Source organism: Peromyscus leucopus, chromosome 8b (assembly GCF_004664715.2).
Source record: "Peromyscus leucopus breed LL Stock chromosome 8b, UCI_PerLeu_2.1, whole genome shotgun sequence".
Lineage (NCBI taxonomy): Eukaryota > Metazoa > Chordata > Mammalia > Rodentia > Cricetidae > Peromyscus > Peromyscus leucopus.
Window position 1 is genome coordinate 58,669,839 of NC_051086.1, and position 27,901 is coordinate 58,697,739.

General features: G+C 54.6%; 2 protein-coding genes across 4 annotated transcripts; both read right to left on the bottom strand.

Moving 5' to 3' along the window:
* Positions 1 to 3,622: 3,622 nt before the first annotated feature.
* Serpinf2 (serpin family F member 2) lies at positions 3,623 to 11,658 on the bottom strand. Of its 3 annotated transcripts, none has more exons than XM_028866746.2 (11): positions 11,549 to 11,656; positions 10,964 to 11,068; positions 10,443 to 10,509; positions 10,237 to 10,275; positions 10,072 to 10,134; positions 9,603 to 9,804; positions 8,974 to 9,117; positions 8,622 to 8,825; positions 7,948 to 8,090; positions 5,397 to 5,601; positions 3,623 to 4,648 (listed from the first exon to the last, which is right to left on the bottom strand). In XM_028866746.2, the coding sequence occupies exons 2-11, from the start codon at positions 10,972 to 10,974 to the stop codon at positions 4,239 to 4,241; spliced, it is 1,488 nt and encodes a 495-aa protein (XP_028722579.1). In that variant the 5' UTR covers positions 10,975 to 11,068; positions 11,549 to 11,656; the 3' UTR covers positions 3,623 to 4,238. The 3 variants fall into 3 exon arrangements, with proteins under 3 accessions (XP_028722579.1, XP_037056786.1, XP_037056787.1); XM_037200891.1 differs by having other exon boundaries at positions 4,239 to 4,648; positions 11,502 to 11,658; XM_037200892.1 differs by lacking the exon at positions 10,964 to 11,068 and having other exon boundaries at positions 4,239 to 4,648; positions 11,549 to 11,658.
* A 1,563-nt stretch (positions 11,659 to 13,221) lies between these two features.
* Wdr81 (WD repeat domain 81) lies at positions 13,222 to 27,337 on the bottom strand. The gene is given in 11 exon segments (XM_028866748.2): positions 13,222 to 14,359; positions 16,947 to 17,126; positions 17,406 to 17,551; positions 18,122 to 18,808; positions 20,501 to 20,666; positions 20,743 to 20,908; positions 21,847 to 22,037; positions 22,170 to 22,360; positions 22,581 to 22,688; positions 23,421 to 25,793; positions 25,796 to 27,337. Coding segments are annotated over 11 exon segments (5,805 nt in total). The 5' UTR covers positions 27,072 to 27,337; the 3' UTR covers positions 13,222 to 14,038.
* Positions 27,338 to 27,901: the final 564 nt, after the last annotated feature.

Below are 27,901 nucleotides of genomic sequence, written 5' to 3' on the forward strand. Positions count from 1 at the left end.
CCCATCCCTTACCAGAGCATTCGGGCAACTCCTTGATATTTAAAATGGGTAAACTCAAAACCATCATTAGCAATTCCTTGCCTACCAGATCCACACTATAGGCCAGGAATTAACTTATAGGACACTTCCAACAGCAAGACTGGATGCTGCTAATTAGCTCAAATGACAGAAATAACCCTAACTTTCCCAGGCAAAATGGGGCATGGGATTGGCCTGCATTAGCATAACATTTTCATTCTAACATGTTTAAATTGCAAATCCACCACCCACCCCATAATCATTCTGCTTCCCAGCTCAGCCAAAGGCACCACCCCTACCCATTCCTTTACAATGGAAACCTGGAAATGGCCAACTCCCATCATCCCCAGTACTCCCTTCTCCTCCCTCCCTCCCACGGTCTAACCACTCTACGGCTTTGATCTACACCCTGGGTGGGCCTGCCAACCAGCTTCTTATTCCCACCTCATCCCTCTCCCTCCAGAAGCCACATGAGCCTTCCAGAGCCAAGCTCAGATCCAGCATCTCCCAAGTCAAAGGCTTTTGGGTGAGGGGGCATTGTTGGGTACAACACAGGCCGAGGGCAAGAAACCCGACAGATACAAGAGAATACAAACTGAGCTAGAAACATAGCTCAGTGGTGGGGTGTTTGCCTCCTAGGCAAGGCCTTGGGTTCAATCCTCAGCACTGCCAGGCCGGGGCAGGGCACGGGGATAGAGGAGAAGACTTTATGATTCGTTTATACAAAATTAAAAGCCAGGGAAAAAGGCCAGCAAGATGGCTAAGCAAGTGAAGGAGCTTGCTGCCAAGCCTGAAGTCCTGAGTTTGATCCCTGAAACCCACAAGGTTGAAGAAGAGAGCTGATCCCTGCAAATTGTTCTCCCATCTCACCTCTCCTCGTGCACCGTGGCGCACGCACACACACACACACACACACACACACAGAATCATAAATAAATAGATAAATAAGAAAGTAAGTAAATTGCTAGGTGTGGTGGCTCTCGACTTCAATCCCAGCACTTGGGAGACCGAGGTCAGCAGATCTCTGAGTTTGAGGACAGCTTGGTCTACATAAATGAGTTCCAGGCCAACTAAGGCTCCATATAGTGAGATTTAGTCTCAAAAAACAAAACAAAGCAAAAAAAAAAAAAAAAAATCCAAAAGTCAAAAAAAAAAACAAGCAAACTAAATGTAAAAATTAAAATAAAAAATACACACACACACACACACACACACACACACACACACACACTGGAGAGGTGGCTCAGTGGTTAGCGTGCTGCTCTCACAGAGGACTGGAGTTTTGTTCTCAGCACCCACATCAAGTGGTTCATAACCACCTGTAAATCCATCTCCAGGGCATTTGACACCCTCTTCTGTCCCCTGGGAGCAACTATACTCATGGACACATATCCACACACCTACACATAATTAAAAATAAAATAAAAATCCTTTTTTAAAAAGTCAGGGGGGCCTGGCAGTGGTGGCGCACGCCTTTAATCCCAGCACTCGGGAGGCAGAGGCTGGTGGATCTCAGTGAGTTCGAGGCCAGCCTGGACTACAGAGCAAGTTCCAGGACAGCCAGGGCTACACAGAGAAACTCTCGGGGTGGGGAGTGGGGGTCAGGAGAAAGAGGAAACGATGGCTCAGAAGTCAGGAGCATTGGCTGCTCTTACAGCAACCCAGGTTTGGGTCCCAGTGTTAGGGTTCTGCCGCCATGCCAGCTGCATGGCCACACATGCGCAGTTCAGCAGCTAAGCAAGGGGTCTTACGTCATCAGTGCGCACTGGTGATTACGTGTGCGGCGTGGTCACGCAATCAGCACATGTGTGGCGTAGCTCCATAACCCCACCTGCACATGTTCACGGCAATCCTTAAAAAGCTGGACACATGCGGGGCGGTGGTGGCGCACGCCTTTAATCCCAGCACTCGGGAGGCAGAGCCAGGCGGATCTCTGTGAGTTCGAGGCCAGCTTGGGCTACAAAGTGAGTTTCAGGAAAGGCACAAAGCTACACAGAGAAACCCTGTCTCAAAAAACAAAAACAAAACAACAACAAAAAAAAAGCTGGACACAGATGCCTCCTCTCCTCTCTGTTCTCTCTTTCTCTCTCTCTCTCTCTCTCTCTCTCTCTCTCTCTCTCTCTCTCTGCACATGCTTCTTCCCCAGGCCTGGTTCTTTTGTTGTCGTCGTCCCCACCCCCGCCCCAATAAAGCTCTGATACTAGGTTTTGTCGGTGCCTCATGACCTTTCCGCACGGTAACCAGTGCCGCTTACCATTTTTTAGAAATAACACCCAGTATCCACATTGTGTCTCAGAACCCTGTAACCCCAGTTCCAGATGATTCGATACCCACTTCCGGGCTATAGCCATTGAACACATGTGACGCACAAAGATACATCCAGAGAAAATACTTGTACACACAAAATAAAAGTAAACAGCAAAGCCTGGTGGTGGTGGTGGTGCACACCTTTAATCCCAGCACTCTGGAGGCAGATGCAGGAGGATCTCTGTGAGTTTGAGGCCAGCCTGATCTACAGAGCGAGTTTCAGGACAGCCAGGGCTACACAGAGAAACCCTGTCTCAAAAAGCTTTAAAAAAAAAAAAAAAATGACTAGCAAATGTTTTCTTTAAAGTCTTTGCACGGTCCTAGAGCCCTTCGTGTTCTTCCCCCAGCTCCTGACTCCCTTCCCCTGCTCCCCAGCACCACGCTCAGCTCATCCTGATCTTCTGCGCATGCGCTCAGCCCAGGCCTCTTCTCTTGCTTTTCCTCTTCCCAGCAGCCCTCCAGATCTCTTCTAGAAACTTCTGAGGTGCTCTCCATCACTTCCTTCAGCTTCTGCTCGATGTCACCTGCTGGATAGGCCTTCCCTCCTAGCCCTGCCCGCTCCTTGCTCCACTGTTCAAGTCTCAATTAAGGGCCCTCGTCCTCTGACATTGCCCTCTGACCCTCACCCTCTGACACGCCACATATTCCCCTAGTGTAATATCTGCCCACCCCCGCCACACACACACACACGCACACGCACACACACGCACGCACGCAGAAGCAGTTTAGCAGCATCAGGATCCCACACCAGTCTCTTATCCCACCCTCATTGCCCCCCCCAACCCGGCACATTAGGGCTCCAGAGGGCTACTGCCACATGGACACCCTGCACTCACACAGGAGATTCCAACAGGGAGATGTGCCTGCCCCAGAGGGCAGCCATCACCACCCACATGGACACCAGTTCTGCCTCCAGCTCCTGCTCTCCCACAGGAAGTAGCCAGTCCGGTGCCAAGGTATCCCCAACTACATCCCCCCAACCCTCAGACACTGCCAGCCTCCAGCTGTCAGCCTGCCCCCCGGCTGGCGGGCGCCTGCTCCTGGCAAAGCAGCTGGGGTGTAATTAGAGACCCGTTAGCTCCCTAATTGCCAGTTCTGAGCCGTCCTTGTTACCGGCTGCCTGAGGCGCACACAGAGGGAAAGGCTACGAGCTGAGCCAGGCTGGCATGAAGGTAGACCTAGAGAGGACTGGCATGTGGCCAGAGACCAAACGTGGCACAGAGAGGGCCCAGCGCCATCTGCCCTCTGGGTGCCTCCCAGCCACATCCACTTGCCCAGAACCGCGACGTCAAACCAGCCCGGCCCATTCATTCTTTATTCAGGTGGCATAAAAGTCACTACAAAAACTTTACAAAAGAGTCTTGGGAGCTAAAGAGGCCCCTCCCTGCCTCAGCCCCTGAGCTTCCTGAAGAGGAGGACAAGAGAGAGGAAAGGAGGGGGGTCCTGGCAGTGTTGGTATCTCCAAAGACCAGAGGGGTGACTGGGGTGGTGGGACATGGGTGGGGGCCTGGAGGTCTTCAGCAAGGTCCAACAGAGTCAGAGGAGGTCAACCTTCAGCCATGGAGTACAACACCAAGGACAGTGTCTGAGCTCAGGGTGTCTGGGGACATGTCTAAAGGTGGCCTCCTGCTTCTGCCTACACCTCTAGCCGGAACTGTATCCACGAGTGCCCATCCCACAAAAGGTCACCCTCTGAACTCCTTTGGAAGAAATGAAGATTCCTTTCGCCTGCCTTCTCCCAGATCCCACCCCGCCTCCTATCCCCAGGAGCCTACTGCAAGAGAACGGCTCCCTTCCCTGGAGAATGCCTCCCCAGGTCCCACCCTATCCCACAAAGCTGGTTGGAAAGAGTCACAGGAGTTGAGAGGCTGATCCAGACGGGGACTCAGGATGCTGCTGCCCAGGGCCCCTCCTCACTTGGGGGTGCTAAACTGGGGGTAATCATCATCCAAGGGGGGTGCAAGTTTCAAATCAGGACCAAAGGTCTTGTCTCCGGGAAAGTCAGCTTTTTCATGCCGGAAGACCCGGTTGTCGGGGGAATCTTGCTGTTCCTGGGGCTGGGGCTGTGCACTCGGGTTGGGGTTCCTCACGCTGCCCACAAAGAGGGGCATGCCTAAGGCGTCCTCCATGATGAAGAAGAGGAAGGGTCGGTTCACAGCAAAGGAGGAGACAGACATTCGGTTCATGGCTGTGCTCGTGGCTGCGGCTGCCTCCACGCCCGCCTCACTGAGTTCCATGGTAGACTGATGCTGTACACTAGACACCACCAGACTCTGGTCAGAGATCCCACGCAGGTCTGGGCCCTGGAACAATTCCTGCAGGCCTGCTCAGAGCGACAGATGGTGAGTCAGTGCTGCCCCCAGGCTGCCTGGACCTGTCTGGCACCCTGGCCAAAGAGAACACTTGAACCCACCGATTGATTGGCACCTGTTAAACCTTCAAGTCTCAACCTAGACACCACTTCTAGAAACTTTTTTTTTTTTTCAATCAAAGTCTACACTGGGTACCAGTTTGATATTCTCTGGGGTGAATTGGAGAGACCCACTCGGACATACCACTCACACTAAAGAAAGTACCCGAGTCTGCATGTGTCCACTCACTCCATTAGACTGAGTACTTTGTACACGGTGAGTTCACAACTAAATGCAGAGTAGTTGCAGCATTTAACACAGTGACCCCAGCTTCTCCTCGTCCCCTTTCCAAGCTAGACGATGAACTCTTTTTTTTTGAGACAGGGTTTCCCTGTGTAGTTTTGGTACCTGTCCTGGATCTCCCTCCGTAGCCCAGGCTGGCCTCGATCTCACAGAGATCTGCCTGGCTCTGCCTCCCGAGTGCTGGGTTAAAGGTGTGTGCCACCACTGCCCAGCCCACCCTGAACTCTTTACCCAGGATTCTTTGTAGTGCTCAGGCAGCAGAGTGGTTCATCCCAATCCATGCCAGGACAGAAGGTCTACAGGAGCATATCAATTGCTCCCATCCAGGATGCTGGGCTACCTCTGACTCAGATACACGGCCAGCTGAAGGCCTCTCCTCCCATGCCCTGCCAGACCACCTATCCCCAGCCCGCTTACCTAGCTGGCCGAGGGTGGCTACCAGGTCCAGCTGCTGCTTCAAATGAAGTTTTGGCAGCCGCACCTTGGTGGGCTTCTCCCTCAGTGAGGGATGATACAAAGTGTCCAAGGTCAGGTTGGCCAGTACCTGAGACACGTTCCATTCAAAATGAGTGGGCATCATGACCACAAAGCTCATGTTGTTCTTAAAGGGGAAATGAGCCACCTACAGATAAGAAAGGAGAGAACATGAGGGCCAGACAAAACCTGGGGGCTGGGCCAAAATTGCTTCTGTACTTCTGAGACTTCAAGTTCAGTGTGCCTTCACTTCACCTGCAAAATGGAGTACTCTCACTGGCCCTTTGCAAGGTGCCATGACCAAATGGGATAATGCTTTTAAATCTCTGTGTGTGCATACAAATGTCTGTATGGCTGTGTGTTTGCACATGTGTGTGTGAAGGCCAGAGGTAGGCTGACACAAGTTGTCTCCCTAAATTACTCTCTACCTTTTTTAAAAAAAACATCTTTTTGTTGTTGTTTCTAGGCATACTTTCTCTGTGGAGCCTTGGCTGTCCTGAAATTCACTGTGTAGACCAGGCTGGCCTTGAACTCACAGAGATTCTTCTGCCTCTGCCTCTTGAGTGCTGGGATTAAAGATGTGTGCCATCACACCCCCCACCCAGTTTTTGAACATAGCGTCTCATGAATCCCAAGCTGGCTTTGAAAAACTATTTAGCCAAGGATAACTGAACTTCTGATTCTCTTGCTTCGCTTGCTTACTGAGTGCTGGGATTACAAAGCTATACCATCACGCCCAATTTTCATTTTGGTTTGTTTTTTAGACAGGGTTATATATCTCAGGCTGTCCTCAAACTCACTGTAACTCAGGATGATATTGGATTTCTTTTTAAGATTTATTTTTATTTTATGTGTATAGGTATTTTGCCTGGATGTATGTCTATGTATCATTGGACTTGGAGTGCCCTCAGAGTGCAGAAGAGGGCATCATATCCCCTGGAACTGGAGTTACAGATGTTTGTGGGCTGCCTCATGGGGGCTGGGAATCAAACCCCGGTCCTTTGAAAGAGCAGCAAGTACTCTTAACTGACGACTCATTTCTCCACCTTGAACTTTTGATCCTCCTGCCTCCTTCTCGAAAGTGCTAGGGATGACAGATGTGCCCCACAGAGGTTGAACAGAGGGCTTTGTGCATGCCAGGCAAGTACTCAGCGAGCTACGTGTCCAGCCACTCTGGTGAATCTTCTAGCAGTGTCTTCCCCACAAACCCAGTTCTCCATCTGCTATCAGCTAGCTGTACAAACAAGCAATGGACCTTCCTGTCTTTGCCTCTCAGGTTTCCCTGTGTACGATAGGTGGGGGCCTCTGGCTTTCCAAATGCCCTGGAGAGGAGCCACTGGAAAGGGTAGGAAGGAACCCTGCCTCTCTCGCCTTTCTCCTTCACCCAATGAGTTTGCTGTACATGCCAAGATTTGGAATGCGATTTTTTTCCCTCTTTCAACAGGGTCTGGTTATGTAATCCTGACTATCTTCAAACTCTCAATCTTTTGAGTGCCGGGATTATGGTGTAAGCCACCACACTCGGGTCACAAGACCCTTTTTGAAGAATTACTGCAGTTACAGCCGAATGGAAACCACCAGGCTCAAGACTCTTGAAGCCGTGCCTCCCTGAGGTCCCAGCACAGGCCTGCAGGCAGGTCCTCTGCCAGTGGGAGATGAGTGCCAGGTCTGGCCAGAGCCTGCTGACGAAAGGCCGGAGGAGGATGGGGAGATGGAGCCAGAGGATGAAGGAACAGTGGGTAGGCAGGACTTTGAGGGAGGGAGCAACAGGAAGACGAGAAGCTAAGGGGGGCTGACCAGGCCGTCATTCTCTCACCATGAGCTAGAGAGAAGCCAAGCTGCCCACATGGCTCCTTCCTGCAGAACTGACTGTGCTGTGCCCTGCTTGCCTACTAAAACCAACAACCAAGTTGGTGAGTAGGCGTGGTGGCAAACACCTGGGGTCCCAGCACTCAAGACAGCTAGGGCTGGAGGATCATGAGTTCAAAGCCAGCCTGTGTAAGACTGCCAGACCCTAAGACAAACAAAACTAGCCCATACTGTTATCTCAGCCACAGATGATGGGCGCAAGGGTGAGTATCCCAGCCAAGGAGCCACGGTGAGGCTAGAAGCAAGGGAAGCCTTAGCTGAGACAGCTCGGTGCAGAGCTCCATCCAATCAGATTGTCCGGAGCAGTAAACCCCACCTGGCAGAATCCTCCCTGCCGAGAAGCTCTCGTGGGAACTCTTACCTTCCCTTAGGAGCAGGGCCTGGTCTCCTTGAGAGCCCCTAAGACTCCAATGCAGAGAACAGCATCTCCACATTTGCAAAAGCTCTGTATATTTTCATTGAGCAAATGAACCTGGGTTCAGGCATAATAGACCCTTCCAGAACTGCATACCCCAGAGGCCAGACCACAAAGAAAATGGGGTATTCCCTTCACCCCCGAGGTCCCTGCACAGTCTTTCATCCCCTCCCAACACCAGGCCTAGTTTGCTGGGAAAGCCAGGGTGACCTGTATCTCAGGTTGCTCCAGCAGGAACCAGCGCAGAGGGTACGACTGTGCCTGCATCATGTCCACGGGCACTGTGAACTGCTCGTCCAGGTGGAAGGAGTCTTTCTGGGTGAGGCTTGGGTCAAATTGGGTCCTCCAGAAACCTGCAGCCAGGCAGAGGGCAGGAGCCATGTAACATACGACCCGCCTCCCGCCCATCCCAGCTAGAACCCACTCAAGGAACAAGAAGTGGAAGCCAAAGTTGCTGCTGCTGGTGGCGCGCGCCTTTAATCCCAGCACTAAGGAGGCAGAGGCAGGCGGATCTCTGAGTTCGAGGCCAGCCTGGTCTACAGAGTGAGTTCCAGGACAGCCTGAGCCATTGCACAGAGAAACCCTGTCTTGAAAAACAAACAAATGAAGGTGAAGCCACGCCCCCAGTGCGGACACCCAGTGGAACTTAGGCATCTTCCCTACATCTAGGCTTGCATTTCTCCGTCCCTCTGCAGCCCCAGTTTTCTCTCAAGCCGTCTGTCCTCCGCAGCTTCAGCCAGCCTCTGAGCTTCCGCCTCACACGCCCAGGCAATCAATCCCCTGCTTCACGGCCTAGCAACCTCAGAGCAAAGCTTACGCGGCCCCTCTCAGCCTACAGGGCAGGTGGGGCTGTCAGGGTGAGGGGCTTAAGAAGAACAGTGCACCATGAAAGTGGATGGCATTGAGGAGAAGCAACACGGTGTTATCTGGCAGCTCAGAGAGGAAATCCTCAATCTTCCCCTCCGTGGCCTCCTTCACCCATTGGTTGATGTTCGCCAGGTCTTCCTCCTGGTTTCCAGCCAGTTTCACAGGCTTTGCACCAAAGAGCCGTTCCGACTGCTCCAGGAAATCCTCTTTGATGGGAAACCCTGCACACCGTGAGTCACAAGCTCATCCCAGGGCCGGGGCCTCCACGGCCACCAGTGCTCTGCCTCCCCGAGGCTAAGCCCCCCTCCCTCACCCTTGTTCCCTGGCGACAGAGCAACTCATGGGCAGCTGACCGCCATCACCACCTACCCTTCTGCAGGTATATTCTGGCAGCCAGTCGGATTGTCCCGGGGCTTAGGTTCCGGCAGAGATGGCTCAGCAGATGGGGAAGGCAGGATCCTGTGTTCACGTGCAACGCTCGGTGCAAGCTCTGCAGCGTTTGGTTCCGAGCACCTGACGGGGACCGAGTGGGCTGAGGCCCAGGCCACGGGTTCTTGCTTGCCCCCACGGCCCGCTCCCACACTCTCACATCCCCATGACGAACGTGATCACAGGCCACTGCTGCCCTCCCCTCCCACATCCACTGAGCTATCGGACTCCCAAATTCCGCTTTCATTTCCGCTGCTGACAAGCTGGGCAATGTCACCTCACTCGAGGTGCCTTCCCTCTCTGGACTGCAGTCTCCCACAGTGAGACACTCATGTCCCGGGGAAGATATTGCAGCTGTCAAATTCTTGGGCTAACATAACGAGGGGGATTTGTCAATCACCACATCCTCGGGCCATCCCCGGATTCCTGACTCGCAGAGGGTGGTGTGACAGCTTGGGCACCTGCATGCTACCAAACAGCCATGTGTCGTCCCTGATGGAGGAACCACCCATGGGCCGCCTCTGCAGCACTCAAGTCCTTGCGACTTCCTAGTTCTTCTGCCCCCGTACCTAGTGCCAGGTGAGAGAGTGCCAGGGCCACACTCAGCGGTGACAGGACGAGGTTGGAGCTGGTGGATGTCTGGGCCACCAAGGAGAACAGGTCAGCAGTAAAAGCCATCATGGCCTGAGACAGCCTGCGAGTCTCCTCTGCAGTTGGGGGACTCTTGCAGACTCCCGGGGACCTCTCCAGGGTAGCGTGGCCACCAAGATCCTACAAGGACAGATCAGGGTGAAAGGTCAAGGGGGCAGCTTCAGATTCTGTGTCTCCCTCACACTGCTGGTGCCACAGGGCCGCAAGGCCTTGTCCCAGATCTGAGGGGTGAGGAAGAGTCATCTGGGGTCTTTCCCACCCTATGCCCTCTGAAGCCCTGAACATCAGTCCTGTGACCGCGTCTCCCCTCCCCCATCCCGCCGCTCCTGCTGATTGGCCCTCCTCCCTCTGAACCCACTTACTCTTCCCAGCCCCACCTGATTGTACCTGGTTGCCCAACTTGAGGAGAGCAAGTGGAGGCAGCTTCTGCTGGGCCTGCTCGCTCATTGGCTGTAGAAAGAAGTAGATGGTGCTCCCCAGAGGTCCCCACTTGGCCCAAGACTGAGGTGAGACCCCTGGGCTCTTCCCCCCACACCCCTCACTGTTGTGTACCTGCTGGCCCAGGAGATCCGTGGTGCTCACGGGGGAGAACTGTTGAGAAAAGGGTGAACAAGGCAGGGAGGTCCCTCAGAGCCAGCCCCTCCCTGGACTCAGCATTCTTCCTCTCTACCCTTCTGGCCTCTCCCAAACGCGCCCCTGCCCAGCATCTTCTTCAACCTGACTGACCTCTTCCAACCCAGACCTCAGCCCAGCCTCACCATGGAGCAGGGGCTTTGCAGACAGGACAAGCTGAGCACCAGGAGCCCCCAGAGTCGCGCCATGATCCTGTATCCAGAACAGGAAGGGTTAGTTCCCACCTCACACTCCAACGCCAGGCAGCAGACTGCTACCCACGGGCTCCCTGACCCCATCAGGCTACAGAACTTAGGCCCACACCCAAAACATATTAGCCGTGGTCCCCATCCCGAGAGGTTGGATTGCCATGATTTTTTTCCCTCACTCTTATAGTTTCTCAATTAGTCTTCATTCTTTAGGCCTCACATTGTGGATGAGACCTGGGTTCAAATCTGGACTCTGCTTCTTGCCACAGGACCTGTGGCACTTCCCTTAATGCCTTTGGGCTTTACCTTGTCTTGTAAAATCATGGCAGAAGTCTTTCCTCCTCCCATGCAGAGTTTGAGGACCAAAAATAAGAGCCTTTGTAAACACTTGAGTATGATGCCTGGCCCTCAGTGATCCACAGCTGAGAAGGCTTCCCACCCCAGAGAATCCATCTAACCTGTCGTTCATTTCTTCCAGCCTTTCTCAGGCTGCCCAGGTCCTACCCGAAGGTCCCGAGAGCTCAGCTGGGGTGGCAGAACAGCCAGAAAGCGGCTTTGTTGACCTAGTAGCAGAACCCAATGAATGACTGGCCCAGATACCTTTGGACTTACGGGAACCACAGGCCTCATCCCAGCTCTGCCCCCAAGTCTGCTCCAGGGTGCTTAGGGGAAGCCAGGCTGGCGGAGGGGGTTGTGCAAGCCTTAGTCTAGGGCTTCCAGTAAAGGCTTCCTGTCCTCCAGCCCTCCCCAGGCCTTGTCTCCAGGCCAGCTCTTCTGGAGGCTCCTTCTGTTGTCCCCAGCCCCCACCTTGATGTCCAAGAGCCTTAGCCTGGGTCAATGATTCTTCTTGACAACAACAGGCCTCTAGGTTTGGAGGTCCAGAGGGACTTCTGGAGCTGCCCACACTTCTGCTCCCCGCCACCCCAGGCAGCTGTGAAACTTCAGGTTCCCTGAATAAGTTCAGCCAGACCCCTTGCTGAGAGGGCAGCTCCCCACCTCCTCTGCTTCCCCGAGCAGGCGCAGGCGGCACCCCTCCATCCTACCTCGTCAGGCTGCTTTTGCTACAGCACACGGTGTTCTCCTGGACCCACTTGCTCCCCACGCTCTGCCTGCTGCGGCCAGCCGGGCCCAGCTCTCTCTCCTCCCACAGGACCTTTGCTCTCAGCCAACCCCCGTTCAGCTTGCTTTCTCGGCTGGTAAATATTGACCCGAAACGTCCCGTTAAACATTGATTTGGGGGCCAGAAGCCCCTTTCCCATCAGGACTGCTGATCCTAAGACAGTCACCCAGAACCCTGCCCGAGCCTGGAGAAGGGAGGCACAGGAGCAGACAGTTGAAGAGGCTGGGGCTGTCTAGGCAAGAGGGTAGATCCAGGATGCTCAGGGGCCTGGTAAGCCTTCTAATGACCCCTCAGCATGGGGATGATCCACGGCCAGTTAGGCTCGGGGAGGCTGTGTGATTTGACTAAGGGCACAGAACTGGGACCAGAGTCACAATCAGATTCCTGTCCCCAAATTCCTGTCTTCCCACCACCGTCATCACAGCTGCCTCAGGGAAGGGGAGGCCACAGGAGCCTGGAGCAAGCCCAGGATTCTGGTTGGCTACCTTTGGCCTAGGCCCCAAGACGGAGTGGAGAGATGAGACTCGGCAGAGGCAGGCCCTGCCAGGGTTCACCTCTTCAACAGCAACATTCACTTTCCCTGCTTTCCCCAAGGATGAGGGATCTGGAAACTTGCCCGAGGCCACCCAGACCAGCTGCCCCACATCCAAGGCAACCAGAGGACAATGGCTCCTTCTCTACCCTCTTGCTCTGCTCTCCACAGCCCTGGAAACGACCAGGTCTTGGCTTTCCTGGCCCTACCGCCATCAGGATAAAGTGTTAGGCATGGTGGTGCAGGCCTATAGACAGTATCAGCACTTAGAGGGGAAAGGTAAGAGGATTGGGAAGACAAGGTCAACCTCAGCTACACACCAAGTTCAAGGCCAGTAGTTTGAGCTACAAAGAACTTGTATTTACTTACTTACTTACTTATTTATTTATTTTTTATTTTATTTTATTTTATTTTTTTGGTTTTTCGAGACAGGGTTTCTCTGTGTAGCTTTGCGCCTTTCCTGGAACTCACTCTGTAGCCCAGGCTGGCCTTGAACTCACAGAGATCCTCCTGCCTCTGCCTCCCAAGTGTGGGATTAAAGGCGTGCGCCACCACTGCCCGGCAGAACTTGTATTAAAAAAAAAAAAAAAAAAACCTGGGCATAGGGACTAGAGAGGTGGCTCTGTGGTTAAGAGTCCTGACTGCTCTCGCAGTGGATCCAGGTTCAGTTCTTAGGATCCACACTGATCACAACCATCCATTAACTCCAGTTCTAGGGAATCTGGTACCCTCTTCTGACCTCCACAGGGTCCAGACACACATATGATGCACATACATACATGTGGGCAGAACACTCATGCACATTAAAAATAAAGTCTTTAAAAGTTAAACATTGGGCCTGGTGGTTCATGCCTATAATCCCAGGACTTTGCTTCGGGCAGGAGGGTCATCCCAAGATTAAAATCAGTCTGAGCTACATGAGACCATCTCAAAAAATCAAAGATAAGCCATAAGCCAGACATGGTGACACACACCGGTAACCCCAGCTCCTTGGAAGGCTGAGGCGGAACTGCTTGAACCCAGCCTGGGTAAAACAACACACAACACAGCCTCACTCAGCCCCATGGCTCTTCCAAAGAATTTATTGATCCTATTTACATGGATTGCAGACAGTGAGGAGGCAGCTGGGGGCATACCTCAGACCTCTTCTCTGCTCCACATGGGGACTCAAGAGATGCCAGGATCTTCATCCCCTGGGAGGGACCTGAGATGCAGAGATGATTCCTGTTGCCCCTTCTCCCCAGGGGTGCTGGCCCCAAGGGCTGCCTCCCTGGCTCAAGGCACAAACACTGTGGTTTAGGGTACCAAGGCAAGGCATGGATTCATTCCTGGACCAGCTGGGGCCAGAACCACCTCTTCCCTGGCCCCACTCCCCCTTCTCCCCCCTTTTCTGGTCCCATACTGGGAAGACCTGGCCGAGTGAATACTGAAACCCCACACCAAGCCCTTAAACTCCTAGGTCACGGCCAGCCCTCCTTAGGCTAGAGTCCAGGTACCATCAGTACCCCGGATAGGAGCAGTTTCCTATCCTCGGGAGATAGGGCTAGGGAGAGCTTGGCTAGAAGAAGCTGGCTAATCTCCCTTCGTGTCCTGGAGCTTCCCCGTCCCCATGTGAATCAGAAGGCAGAGTTGGGGAGCAATGGGGATCATAATGCTTTTCCCTGTTCCTCTTCTTGCTGGTTAGGAACAGCATCTCCCAAGTTTCATGAATGACGCCACTTCATGGCCTTGGAGATTCAGGAGCTGCATGATTCCAGATGGCAGGCCATGTGGGTACCCAGAGCCTAGGGCTTGCTTAGGGGGAGCTGAGAGCTCAAGAATGAGCAGCTGGACCTGAGGGGGGCCATCTCACCCCTGCCCTCAGCCAGCTCCTGCCTGGACCTAGGCCAGGAGGCGGATGATGCCATTGTCCGAGCCCAGCAGGAGGTGGCGTTTCGTGGGCAGCAAGGCCAGGCTAGTGAGTGTGCCACGGAAATTCTCGGAACTGAGCTTGGTGGTGGCCTGAGAGGGTGGGTCAAGCAGGGAACAGATGCCAATCTTGTTGGCTACAGTGCCAGTGACCACCTCGCTGCCGTACAGGTCGAAGGTGTGGATGGGGTCGGACGCTGACTTGTAGTGGTGAGTTGGCTTCTGCTCCAGCTCCTTCCAGACAGTCAGGGAGTGGTCGGAAGAGGAGCTGACCAGCGTGCTGCCCTCGATGGCCTGTAGAGAGTGGGAGCAGACAGACAGTTTCAGTAGGGGCCTGGGGATATCCTGTCTACATATCAAACTCCACGACCATTCCAGAATGCCCTGAATGTCAGCACTCAGAGGGCAGATCTCTGTGAATTCAGATCAGCCTGGTCTACACAGTGATTTCCCTAGGTCAGCCAGGGTCTGGGAGATATACAGTGAGATCTTGTCTTCAAAAGAAAAATTAGCATGGCGGTGGTGGCGCACACCTTTAATCCCAGCACTCAGGAGGCAGAGGCAGGCGGATCTCTGTGAGTTCGAGGCCAGCCTGGACTACAGAGTGAGTTCCAGGAAAGGCGCAAAGCTACACAGAGAAACCCTGTCTCGAAAAGCCAAAAAAAAAAAAAAAAAGAAAAAGAAAGAAAAATTAGATATGTTATTAACATAATCATCATTGGCTGGGCAAGATGATTGCCATGAATCGCACAAGCCCATAAGTCCAGCACTGAGAATAAATTTGAAGCCAGCCTGGTCTACATAGCAAGCTCCAGGCCACCAGGGGGTTCAGGGTCAGACTTTATCTTAAAGCACAAATAAAACAAATCAACCAAAAAAAGGGAAAAACAAAAAAATTTTAATCATTACTCTCATTTAAGAACTGACTCTACTCCAAGATAGCCAGGACTATATAGAGAAACCCTGTTTAAAAAAAAAAAAAAAAAAAAAAAGACGGAGTTGGGGATTTAGCTCAGTGGTAGATGGTTCTCAGCTGGGGGGTGGGGTTGGGGGAGTATACAGGGCTGGAAAGATAACTTAGAAGTTGAAAGTACTTCCTAACTCTTGCAAATGACCTGGGTTCAACTCCCAGCGCCCACATGGTGGCTCCCAACCATCTGTAACTCCAGTTCCACAGGATCTGACACTCGTCTGACTTCTGCTAGTTAGCACTGGATGAAGGTAGTGTTCACTTACACGCAAGCATGCAAAACACTCCTATAAACCAAGTGATGGTGGTGCACACCTTTAATCCCAGCACTCTGGAGGCAGAGGCAGGCAGATCTCCAAGAGTTTGAGGCCAGCCTGGTCTACAGAGCAAGATCCATGACAGCCATAGCTACACAAGAAACTCTATCTCAAAAAAACTAAAAACAGAGCTGGAGAGATGGCTCAGAGGTTAAGAACACTGACTGTTCTTCCAGAGGTCCTGAGTTCAATTCCCAGCAACCACTTGGTGGCTCACAACCATCTGTAGTGAGATCTGGTGCCCTCTTCAGGCGTGCAGTCATACATGCTATATGCATAATAAATAAATAAATAAAACTTGAAAAAAAAAGACAAAAAAACAACTAAGCAACTAAACAAACAAACAAAAACCCCACTTCTATATATAAAATAGCTGAGTGTGGTGGGGCAAAACTTTAATATCAGAACTCAGGAGGCAGAAGCAGGGGGATCTCTGTGAGTTTGAAGCCAGCCTAGTCTACATAGTGAATTCTCGGACAGCCAGGGCTATATAGGGAGACTGCTTAACAAACAAACAAACAAACCAAACAAATAAATAAATGTAAATCTTTTAAAAAATAAAGAAAAAAAATTCCAACAATTCTGTGCAGGCATTGTGCTACACACACACACCTGCATTACCGTATCTACTTAACAACCTGTGAGGTACATGCTGCCACTCTCCTCTTTTTACATTTATTTGTGTGTATGTGTGCTTGTGTGTGCGTATGTGTGCTTGTGTGTGTGTGTGTGCGTGCTTGTGTGTGTGTGTGCAATGCACAATCATGCATGTATGCCATATGAAGGCAGGTACCCACAGAGGCCATAAGGGTGTTGAATTCCCTAGAGCTGGAGTCACAGGCAGTTCAGAGCTGCCCAATGCTTGTGCTGAGAACAAGACTCGGATCTTCTGAAAGAGCACCTGGAGCCATCCTCATTTCACATGGGAAAACACTGACGTCCAGAGAAGCCTCAAAGAGACCTGGAATTGACACAGGATGACCCCAGAGCCATCCTGACACTTTCTTAGAATGTCCCCGGGGCTCTGGATGGAGCTGAGGGCAGCCTACATTCCCCAGGAACATGACCTTAGCCTCCATCCATGCTGGGGAGGAGAGTTCCAGGGGCTGGGAGAAATCCCCCCACAAGCAGCCCCAGAACTTCCTGAGCATTCCCTGAGGCCTGTGACTGAATATAGAAGGCGGGAACATGATGCCCACACCTGGGCCTGCTCCTGCCCCCATCAGGACAGCCCAGCAGGGGGCATGGACTCTGCTCAGTGGTCTCCAGGCAGTAAACAGCCTCCAGGCTGAGCTTTATTTAACCTGAACTGGGTCACGGACAGGGCGCGACCCCTGATCCTCCAAGCAAGGCAAATATGGACAAGGGTTACTCATTAGAACATCTCTGTGGAGCAGCAGGGTCAGGGCTAGCCCTGGTTCCTGGCCCTAGCCTGCCTCCTATGCAAGCTGGCTCCTGAGCTGGCCTGCGAGGGCCACCTTCCCTACCCATCGGATGTCCCTGAGTAGGTATAAGGGGTATCAGCATAAGCCTGTCCTCGCTCGGGCCAGGCTCTAAGCAGAAGTGAAGGGAGGGACCTAAGGCAGGCAGTCACCTTGATCTGTAGAATGTCCCCCTCGTGGGCTGGCCAGCCTCGTAGAACCAGGCCCGTGCGGGTGTCCAGCAGCACCATGAAGCCCGAGGAGAAGCCAGCCACAACGCTCCGGCCACTGGGGCTGACTGCCAGGGCGCGAACAAGCCCAGGGTTCAGCCCTCCGCCCAGTCGAAACTCATGCTGCAGACAGAGGTAGACTGTGCTCGAATGCCAGTCATCACCACCCCCCACCCTACTGCAGCCCACCCCACTGGAGCCCATAAAGCCGGGAGGCCTGACCCTCCCCCGCCACCCATGGAAGGGAAGTCCCCAGACTCCAGTCCATCCCAGAGCCCCCCCCCCCCCCCCCCCCCCAGGGCTGCCACTGCCGTGTTCCTGCTGGAGTCCTCTTGGAGTTTCTTCCCCGACAGGCTCCTAGAGACCCCCAGCTAGAGCACAGGGAACTGCACACCTCCTGACCTGCAAGCCAGGCTTCCTGCAGTCCACAAAGCGCAAGGTGGAGTCCGAGCTGGCCATGGTGATGCTGGTGTGGGGGGCAGGCATGGCGGCCACAGCCGTCAGGGGCACCCGGCTATCCGAAGGTTCCACGGCACGAAGGGTCTTCCCTGGAAAAGGGCACAGTACATTTGGGGACCCAGTGACTACCAAAGAGCCCTGGTTACTTCAAGCCCCTGACTGACCCCACGCCTGCATCCCTTTCCCCAGGGACCCACAGAAAATGCAAACGATTCCAGGACACTCTCATATGCATTCACTGGCTTCCATAGCCAAGCCAGGGTCCCACCCCCAAAGCAATCTCCTCTTCATACAGCATGCTCTCAACAGCTAGCACTGATGCTCCTCTATTCCCTCCGCCTCCTTTCACATTCCTCTTTACAGTGATGGGGGTGAGGCTGCGCCAGCCCTACTACGCGCATCCTCTCCTAACCAAAGTGTTTGGATCCCCACAGGTGGAGAGCAGATGCTTCCAGCAGCAGAGCAGCTGGAGGGTAAGTTAGGGGAGCGGATTCGAACTCAGGTCCCACAGTCTCTAATCCCTAACTGTGCTCCCACCTCACTCAATCTTCCCCCTCAAATTACGCCCTTATACACTTCCCACGAGGGTCCCATTCCCAGCGGCCTGGCTAAGGCACAGTAAAGCAACCACAGAACAGGCCTCACGTGGGCCCGCTCACCTGTGAAGGGGTCCCAGACGTGCACGGTCCCATCACAGCTCACCACATGCTGTGGGGCCTCAAGCTGGCCCACGTAGAAGACACTCTTGCGGTGCTGGGCGTAGGTGAGGCGGGGGGCTGTCTCACTGGTCCCATCCCCATAGTTGTACAGTGGCCAGAGGCGCACGGTCCGGTCCTTGCTGCCACTCAGAAAGAAGTCCTCGCTGCTCAGGGCAGCCACACATTTGACAGCCCCCGTGTGGCCTAGAAAGCTCTGCAGGCGGATCTGGTGAAAGTGGAAGTGGGCGTCCTGCTGGTTCACACCAATCTCGTATTGCCAGTACGCCAGCCAGTTCCCGCTCAGCCCGTGGGCGCTCCGGGGCAGCTCCCGCTTCAGGGCGTTATCCTCGCTCCTGGTGCCGAGGCCCCCACCACTCACTCCAGAGATGGGGCCCAGGGGCCCAGGACTCTCAGGTTGAGAGTCAGGGATCTGGATGCGATTTCCAACCAGGACACTCCCAAAGGTCCCTGAGTGACCATCGTCCTGGAGACAGCTCCCACTCTGAGGGTCCCATTCAGGGCCGGCACTAGGCACACTGGGCTCCATGCTGGCTGGATTTCGAGCACTCGGGCTGATGCTTTCCAGATACAATCCTGCCAGCTCCCCGACCAACTCATGGTTGGGGATGATCTTCCGGATGATGTCACCTACGTGGGAGTGGGAAAGGTCCCAAGATCAGGGAAGATGACAGGCAGCTGCTACCACCTAAGGGAGCAGGGCTTAAGTTACTGACTAGGCTGCTCTGGGCAATTATGTCCCTGTCTTTGAGCCTCAGTTTCCTCCCCCCGAAAAAGTTTCCTTTATCGATACACAGACATAGGCGCTGTCTCTATAGAGACAGACACGTATGCCAGGCACCATACTGGCAACAAACACAGAATGACTAAGACAGATGTGTCCTGCCTCTTGGAGCTTAGGATTCTGTGGGAACAATAGCATACACAACGGCAAGGCGCATCCTATTCAGAGTGAAACCCAGTACAGCACCCATCCCATAAGGAAGGCCACAAAAATGGCAGGCTGTCCATTCCTTTGCAGATAGCTTCTGGAGACCATCGTATTCCCCAAGTCCCCAGATTTGTATGGCCCAGCATGGCAGTGCACACCTTTAACCCCAGCACTCGGGAGGCAGAGGCAGGTGGTTCTCTGTGAGTTTGAGGCCAGCCTGGTCTACAGAGTGAGTTCCAGGACAGCCAGAGCTACACAGAGAAACCTTGTCTCAAAAAACCAAAAAAATAAAAAAAATAAAATGAAAATGAAAAATAAAAAAAACAGTAACAACAAAAAAGCAGGCTGAACCAAGCCATGAGGAACAAGGAGCAAGTCAGTGTTCTTCCACAGCTCCTGCTTCAGCTCCTTCCTCGAGTCCCTGCCCTGACTTCCCCCAGTGACAGCATGTGACCCTGAGAGCTGTAAGAGGAAATAAACCCTCTCCTCCCCAAGTTGCTTTTGATTGTCATGTTCTATCATGATGTTCAACAGAAACGCTAACTAGGCTGGGTGGTGGTGGTGGTGGTGGTGGCGGCGGCGGCGGCGGCAGCAGCGGTGGCGGCGCATGCCTTTAATCCCAGTACTCAGGAGGCAGAGCCAGGCGGATCTCTGTGAGTTCAAGGCCAGCCAGAGTGAGTTACAGGACAGCCAGGGCTACACACAGAGAAACCCTGCCTCGAACAATCAAAAAAAAACAAACAAATAACCTAACTAAGATCATCACCATGGAAACTGGGGTCTGAGACCCAATCAGTTTGATCTGATTCTGAAAGCACTGTGCTTAAAATCTACTGTGAGCTGGTGTGTGTGTGTGTGTGTGTGTGTGCGTGCGCGCGCGCGCGAGCATGCCTGTAATCCCAGCACACAGGAGGCAGATGCAGAGGCAGGGGGATGGAAAATATGAGGCTATACAGTAAGAGTCCATCTTTAAAAAATAAAAACAAGAGCTAGAGATGACTCATCAGGCAGAGAGAGGGCCCTGCCGCCGAGACTCAGCACCTGAGTTCAATCCACAGAACCACAGTGGAAGGAGAAAACCAACTCCTAACGTTTTTCTCTCACTTCCACACATGCCAGGGCATGCGTGCACCCACACTCACACACATCATATACACACACACAAAATCAAGAACCATGAGTGTTGGCACATGCCTATAATGTCAGCAGTGGACAGGTAAGAGCAGAAGAATCCAGAGTTAAGGGTCAGCCTGGGATAAATGAAACACTGTGTCCAAAACGAAAAAAGAAAAAAGAACCCACTGCTGACTCTGGAAGTGAAAGCATCAGGGCCCGCCCCAGGGAAGCGATGTAGTCACCAACGCTGTGCAAAGGAACGTGACGGGCAATACCCAACAGGCAGGAGAAGGGCACGTAGATCGTGTACGCCATTTCCAGGGTGAACACCTTCTGCAGCTCTTCCAGCAGGGTGGGGTCCACTGGCCGTCGATGCCCATCAGAGAAGGTAGCCTCTGGCAGCTGGCCCTCATTACAGCCCTTAGGATCCAGCTGCAGCTCCTGCAGGCGGGAAGCCCGGGGAGTCAGCGAGTCCACAGCCCTGGCCTGGCCTGCCCGGCCCAGACACCCTGCCTACCTGCTGCCGCAGCTCATGCACGTGGGAGAAGACTTGGAAGAAGGTGGCCACAGGCTCGCTCAGGTGCTGCTGCACCATCTCCTGCCCGATGCGCAGGCAGATGAGGGCGATGAGACTAACGGTCTTCACGCACAGGACAGTCCGGGCCTGGGCCCCACTTGGGAACCTAGAAACAGAGCTCGTGAGTTCCAAGCCCTTCCCTGAAGGACTTGACCAGTCCACCAAGAATTTCAAATAAAAGGAGCTGTGAGGCTGACCAGTTCACACCAGATAAGGAAATGGGGGCACAGGAAAACAGTGTGGCTTCCCGGGGTTAGAGTCAGGATAGAACATGGAACTTTCTTTTTTTTTAAAATGTATATGGGTGTTTTTCCTGTATGTGTCTGTTCCGATGCATGCGGTGCCCACTGAGACCAGACGAGGGCATCAGATCCCTGGAACTGGAGTTACAGATGGTTGTGAGCCACCACGTGGGTGCTGGGAATCTAACCTGGGTCCCCTGGAAGAGCAGCCAGTGCTCTTAACCCTGAGCCATTTCTCCTGCTCCTATTTTTGTTTTTCTAAGGTGCTGGAGTGCAAATGTAGCATCTCCTGCCGGCTGGGAAAGAGTCCTTTCACCAAGCCCCACCCGCAACCCAGAGCCAGGACGCTTTCCTTTTCTTTTTTTCTTTTTTTTTTTTTTGGTTTTTCAAGACAAGGTTTCTCTGTGTAGCTTTGGAGCCTGTCCTGGAACTCACTTTGTAGCCCAGGCTGGCCTCGAACTCACAGAGATCCGCCTGGCTTTGCCTCCTGAGTGCTGGGATTAATGGCATGTGCTGCCACCACCGGGCTCTTTTTTTTTTTTTTTTTTTTTTTTTTAAAGACAGAGTCTCACTATGTAGCCTTAGCTAGCCTGGAGCTCTCGCTATGTAGACCAGGCTGGCCTCAAACTCACAGAAATTTCCCTTCCTCTGGGTGCTGGAATTGATGGCCTGTGCCACCACACACAGGATTGGAACCACAACTCTTAACACCAAGATCACTATTATGTCCTTTCCCCTGAGCTTCCCAGCTCCTCCTGGGGACCCCTCGGCCAGGTGGCTCTCCCGTGGAGCAGGGGCCTACCCTGTGACAAGAGAGGTGAGGAAGCTGAGCACAGGCAGCAAGACCTCATGGCTGATGCGGGGCAGAATGTCCATGAGGGTGGTGTCGGAGAGGTACACGATGATCTTCTGGGTCAGCGTCACCGCCGCCAGCAGCCCTGCCTCCTTGCGGCTGTTCAGTCGGCTGGGGCTTGAGCTGTTCCCTGGGGCCACCTGGGAATAAATAAAAAAATAAATAAATGAGGGCCAGGCCATCCCACAGACCTCCTGGAACCCCAGAGGTTGGGGGTCAGTCCTTGGGCCCTGAGCCTCCCCCACCCCAGGCCTGCTGAACCAGCAACTGACCAGGTAGCTGATGTAGGGCAGGTACTGGTAGGTGAGAACAGGCTCTCCATACAGGTGGGCAATGTGGAGGAGACAGCTGAGCACGGGCCCCGACACGATGTCCCCGAGCACTGGCCTCTTCTGGTAGATGTTGCCTGCACTCAGAGGGGGGCTCTCCTCACTGCTGACAGTGAACTGCTGCCGGGTGGGGCCTGCCAAGGAAGGGCTTTGAGAAGCTGGTGGAGGGCAGGAGGGAAGTCGGCCTTCTCAGATTGTGGGATCGTCCCCTCTCCCAACCCAAGAAAAGCAGCAGCTTACAGGACCTGCCCCGGAAGCGATGTGAAGTTAGGGGAAGGAATCCCCTGGAGAGGGCTAAGGATGGGCAGAAGCCTGGGAGGAAATCTGGTCTCCGGCACTAGCCACAGGCCTTACCCACATAACAAGACGTCAGCAGGCGCAGCAGGTTCCGGGCCACATGGCGAGAGGCCACTGTGGGGCCGAGCTTGGCGGAGAGCCAGCGGACCATCTTGCAGGCCGTATCTGCAGGGCAGGAGCACACTCTGAGCGAGATAACTCGCTCAACACCCTTCCCACCCCACCGGCTACAGCACACCCTGCCCAGCCAACTCGGGCAGGAGCTCTGTTAGGGAGCCTGACCACACTGGGCCCATCCACTGAGCCATGGTAAAGGCTGACCTATGGGAAAATGGCTTGTCAGGAGAGACCTGCAGGAAGGTCGCCCTTACGGCAATGTTCCCAAGTCCCTGAATATAGGCTTGCCCCTGGGTGCCACTCCTCTGGCCTCTCCTCAGTAAACCTTCCTGGCCTGTCACTGCCTCTGATGGAACTCAGAGAGCCTCAAGGTCTTGCACACAGGCTATTCCCTCTGTCTGGAATACTCTTCCCGTTTCACACCTAGTATTGCCAGTTCCCATTCAATTTTACACCTCAACCATTGCCTGCTTTTACTTCTTAATTACTTTTCTGGTGCTAGAGATAAGCACCCAGGGCCTCACGCATACTAGGCAAGCGCTCCACCACTAAGCTCCACCCCTAAGCCAACGTGTCTCTTCTAAAGATGCCTTCCCTGACGTCTGAAAGCTAAATCTAAGCCCCCCTCTCCACTCACACATTACACTGTATCACAGGCCATTTGACCTCGGGTGTAAGCTCCGTCTGTGATACCATGGGATGGGGCGGACCCATGCGCGGCACAGGAAACACTAAAATGGGGAGTGGCTGACCCACATCTCCCAGGCCCCAAGGACTCACCAAGGAGGATCTTCTGCTCTTTGCCTTCCGTCTGCTCTGTCAAGGGCTCCTCTTCCTCTTCTCTGTCTCTCCCGTCATCAGGAGCCACGACGGTCTCCATGGACAGCATTGTGTCAGACAGGGCGAGCTCAGATGTCCCCGTGACTTCATCCGTCTCCTCCTCCTCCTCCAAGATCACACAGCCTTCCTCCTCCTCCTCCTCCTCTTCGGAGCCCTCACTTTGCTTCAAGTCCTGGCTGCTGTCACCCGACTTGAGGCTGTTCTTGTCCACAGGGGCGCCCCCGTCCTCCCCACCCCGCTCCTCGCCCTGTGAGGCCTCACTGGTACTGCTCTTGTCACTCAGCTGGCCCAGGCTCATGGCCTCCGCCTCCTGGGGCTGCGGAGATTCGGCCACATAAAGTCCAGACTGGAAATCCTCTGTGTCCGGCAGGTCGGCTTGGTCGTGGAAGCTGACGCCTGACCTGTAATCTGGGAGTCCCAGGCCTGAGGAAGCAGCAGGCTCCCCATCCATCTGAATCTCCTCCCCGAAGGCACAGGAGCCAGGCCTGGACCCTGGGAGCTCGCTTTCCTCATCCTCAGTGGTTCCAACCAGGCCTTTGCTCTCCTCCTGGGAGGCCTCCACCCCAGCTAGTACCTGAAGGACGTGGGGCAGCAGGTGGATGAGGAAGGCTTGCAAGCCCAACCTCACCACCAACTGGGCCACAAAACAGTCGGTGTACAGGTAGAAGCGGCCATGCAGCCGGCAAGGGCTCTCGTAGGCACCGATGAGGGGCTTCAGGAGGTACTTATTGGCATTCTTGGGGCCCAGGGCCTTGGCGACAGGTTCAAACAGGTACCAGGCTGTATACACAGCCGTGTGCTCCTCGGACATGAGGGACAGCACGAAAGGCAGCAAGATCTCCAGGCCCTCAGGAGTGATGTCAGTCAGTACTGCCCCCAGTTGCTGCCACAGAGCAAACACCAGCTCCCGTCCCTGGGCCTCATCCTCCACACGCCTCGCCTGATACAACAGAATGAACCTGTGCAGTGCTGGGAAGTACGGAGGAAAGGGGACCACGGAGCTGAAGGGGCTGAGGAGCTGGGCTGGGCTGGGGGGGGGCAACCCCTGGGAAACAGGCCTGTACTCAAACAGTGGGTCCAGCTTGCCCTTCTTCACCACCCCGGGACTTCTGGGTCCACTCAGCTGCAGAAGTGTGTCCAGCACCGGCTGCAGAGACACGGGGATGTCCTTGGAGTGGCGTGTGCAGAGAGCCCGAACAGCCTCAAAGCGTACCCACAGAGGCGCATCAGGCTGCAACGTCCGGACCCTGGTGGCAAACACCATCTCTGCCAAGAGCACACCCAGCACCTGCATGTCTCGCTGGAAGAGGTTCTGCAGGCGTACGGGTGGCTGGACCTGAGGCTGTTGGGGTACCTCCAGCTGGCTCCCCAGGCCTTTAGCCAGGAAGTTCCCCATTTTCTCCAGCTCCTCCAAGGCCTGGATGGGACTAAAGCCTTCAGGAAGAACAATCTTCCCCTCTTCACCCTCCCCAGGGTCCAACCCAGCAGCTCTGCTTCTGCGGCCTGGTCGAGAGCCTGAGGTGGCTGAGAAAGACAACAGGCCAGGTGAGGCTTGGCTGGAGGAAGAGCCCAACTGGTCACCTGCCTTCCCGGGGAGGGAGATAGAATCCAGAGCTTCCGTAGCCTGTTCTAAGTCATCTTCCCCTGTCATGGGCCTGTCTCTAGTCCAGCCTGTCTCACAAGGAGCGGCCTCTACAACAAGCCTGCCCACCCCATTGATAAGTTGTCCTGGAATGTCTTCCTGGCCTGTGGCCTCCTGAATGGGCTGGACCAGGAGCCGGGGGATGAGTGGAGGCTCAGGCGTCAGGGTAGGAGCCCCCGCCAGGCGCTGGGGATGTGGCTGATCAAAGAGCTGTACTACGCCATAGCTGGTCAGGTGGGTGTGGGCATCCACCAGGTGCAGACACACGTTCTTCTCCTTCACAGCCTCTTTGCCCTGGAGTTTGTAGCCGAAGGTCAGGTCAATCCAATGATGCAGGTCTTGGGATACCTCCCAGCTTTCCAGCAGGGCTCTATGGGCAGCCACAAACTCCTGGCTAGAACTGCACCAGGCTGGCACATCCAGGTCAGGCATGTCAGGGTGGATGGAGCAAAAGATAGAGGGGTCCGTGTAGAATTCAGGGATGCACTCATCAGGTGTCCAGGTCTGCATCCGCTCCATGGAGGCAGGATACTCATGGGGCTCCCACTGTGCTCGGACATGTCCGCAGAGTACGGAGCGGGGTGTGCGCCGAGCCTTGTAGACGTAGTACGTGATGTCAGAGAGGACGTCAGAGATGTGGTGAGGAACGTGAGGTGGCTCCCCACCCCCGCACCCCCTGCTACAAACGCCTGCCGGGTCATCTCATAGGTGAAGTCCAACTGCTTATCTCCCTTGTTGAGTCGGAACTTGGATTTACGCAGGTCTCGGAAGCGCCCATAGGGCATGGTGAAGTCCACCACCCAGGGCAGCACTGGGTGATAGTTGGGATCCCCCTGGCGTCGGCCTGCCAACCGATTCAGCTGCATGAGGTAGTGGAAGTTGCTGATGCGGCCATGGACCCAGTCTAGAACAAGGCCCTTGAGTTCCTTCTGGCAGGCGGAACACGCAGGTCTCCCCGCCTCCGCTTTTTCAGATTTCACACCCGTCCCATTTTTCTCTACAGAGACCTCCTGGTTCTCATGCTCAGAAGGCATCTCATAAGCACTCAGGTCCAGCCGGAGCTCACTGCAAAGCTTCTCATCCACAGCAATGTGGTGCAAAGACAGGGCCCCGCAGGCCAGCCCTTGGCGGTGACAGGCATCCATGGCTCTGAGGACACGGAAGAGAATGAAAAGCACCTTGGCTTGGCTGTTGGTCAGCTTGGCAGGGCTGAAGGTAACTACATCGTGCAGGGAGAACTGAACATAAGGGTGTACCACATACAGCATCTCTGGCGACTCCAGCAGGGCCTCGGCTCGCAAAAGGCTGGGGCAGGCAGGGCTGCCCCGAGACGGGCAGGGCCCGTCTCTGACATTTGATGAACACTGGATGGACTCACCCACTGACAGGAAGGTGCATCCGTAGACCCTCTGTAGAGCCTCTCTTATAGAGTCCAGAGCGGGTACAGAAGAGGGGGCAGTGGTATGGCTATAGGGCTGCCCGTAAGTGTGGTATGCATGGCGCCACAGGTTCCGGTAATTCTGGGCAGCCACCTCCTGCATGAAACGAGTGAGAGTCTCAGGGCTACAGGACCCCTCCTCAAAGGGCAGGACTCCGCCCAGCGGGTAGGACAGTCTCCGTTTCCGCAGCCCGTGCACCTCCACTCGCGTCCAGCCCGCGGGCAGCCTCTGTACCGAGCGTTGCAGTAGAGTCCTGACTTCCGCTTCCCCCAAGCCCTCGGCCCGGGGGCAGGGTCCCAGCCGGCGCTCGCGGAGACTAGCCAGCCAACGCGCGGGCACTAGGGCCACCACGTGGGTGCCCCCCGGCGCCGGGGCCAGCTGCCGGGCATCGATATTCAGGTCTCGCTCCACGCTCCGGAGCAGCTCCTCCATGTCAGGTCTCGAGGATGGAGACCAGCCCTCAGATCCTGCTGTAAGAACCACTTTCCGCCCTCTGCTTCCCTGGGCCATCTGGTCCTGGCCCCCTGAGGGCAGCGCGAGGCTGAGCCTGGCCCCGGCCCTCCTCGCAGTGGCTTCCGGGGTGCCAGGCCGGGAAGATTGGGAGAGGCGAGGAGCGAGGGCTGGCGTGCAGGTGACGGGGCGAAGCAGCGACAAAGGAGAGGAGGCCTGAGGATTCTCTTACCCCTCTGCAGGGTCCTGCGCTCCCCGGGGCGCAGCGGGGCGGGGAGCGCGGAGCACCAGAGCTGAGCGCCACCGTGACGGGTCAGCTGATCCGGGTCATGTGATCTCCCAGACACGGAAACAACCGCACGTGTCTCTAAAGGGCCCGGGGAGACCCCGCCTCCGGCTTCTGCCTCGGGCTTCTGCCCCCACCCTTGCGAACGAATCAAGACATCATATCTTCTGCTGCTCCTTTGGGGCTTCGTCCCAGCCTCGCTTGGTTATGGAACCACCCTGGCAATCCACCCGCTCTCAGGTGCAGAGGAAGACCATCCTGAACAGGGCACCGGACCTCTCTCCCCTTTCTGATTTCTCCTGCAGGCTCTGAGACAGGGATCTAGCGAGGCTCATCTTGGAAATGCTAGCCTTTCAGCCAAGTGTCAGCAGCAGAACGAGACCTTTTGACATGCACCCTCTCAGCGTTCCCATGCTACTCCGCGAAACAAGGAGTTTAATTTTCCAATTACTTGATTAGTAATTGGGAAATTAACTTACTTGGTTAGTAACTTGCCCACTTGGCCCTCACAACGTTCTGGGAAGTAGGGAAGTGGCCCAGGCACAGAGGCAGAACGTTCTCCTGAGACTTCCTGTTGAAAATGTAGATGGCACAGAACCAGCTC

Bases quoted from the DNA above. Each gene is read 5' to 3' on its own strand.
- Serpinf2 (XM_028866746.2), bottom strand. The intron at 9,805-10,071 runs GTACAATCAGGT...CTGTCCTTGTAG, and splicing joins TCCTCAAGTTGGGCAACCAG to GATCTTGGTGGCCACGCTAC. The intron at 4,649-5,396 runs GTAAGCGGGCTG...CGCTCTGAGCAG, and splicing joins AGCCACCCTCGGCCAGCTAG to GCCTGCAGGAATTGTTCCAG.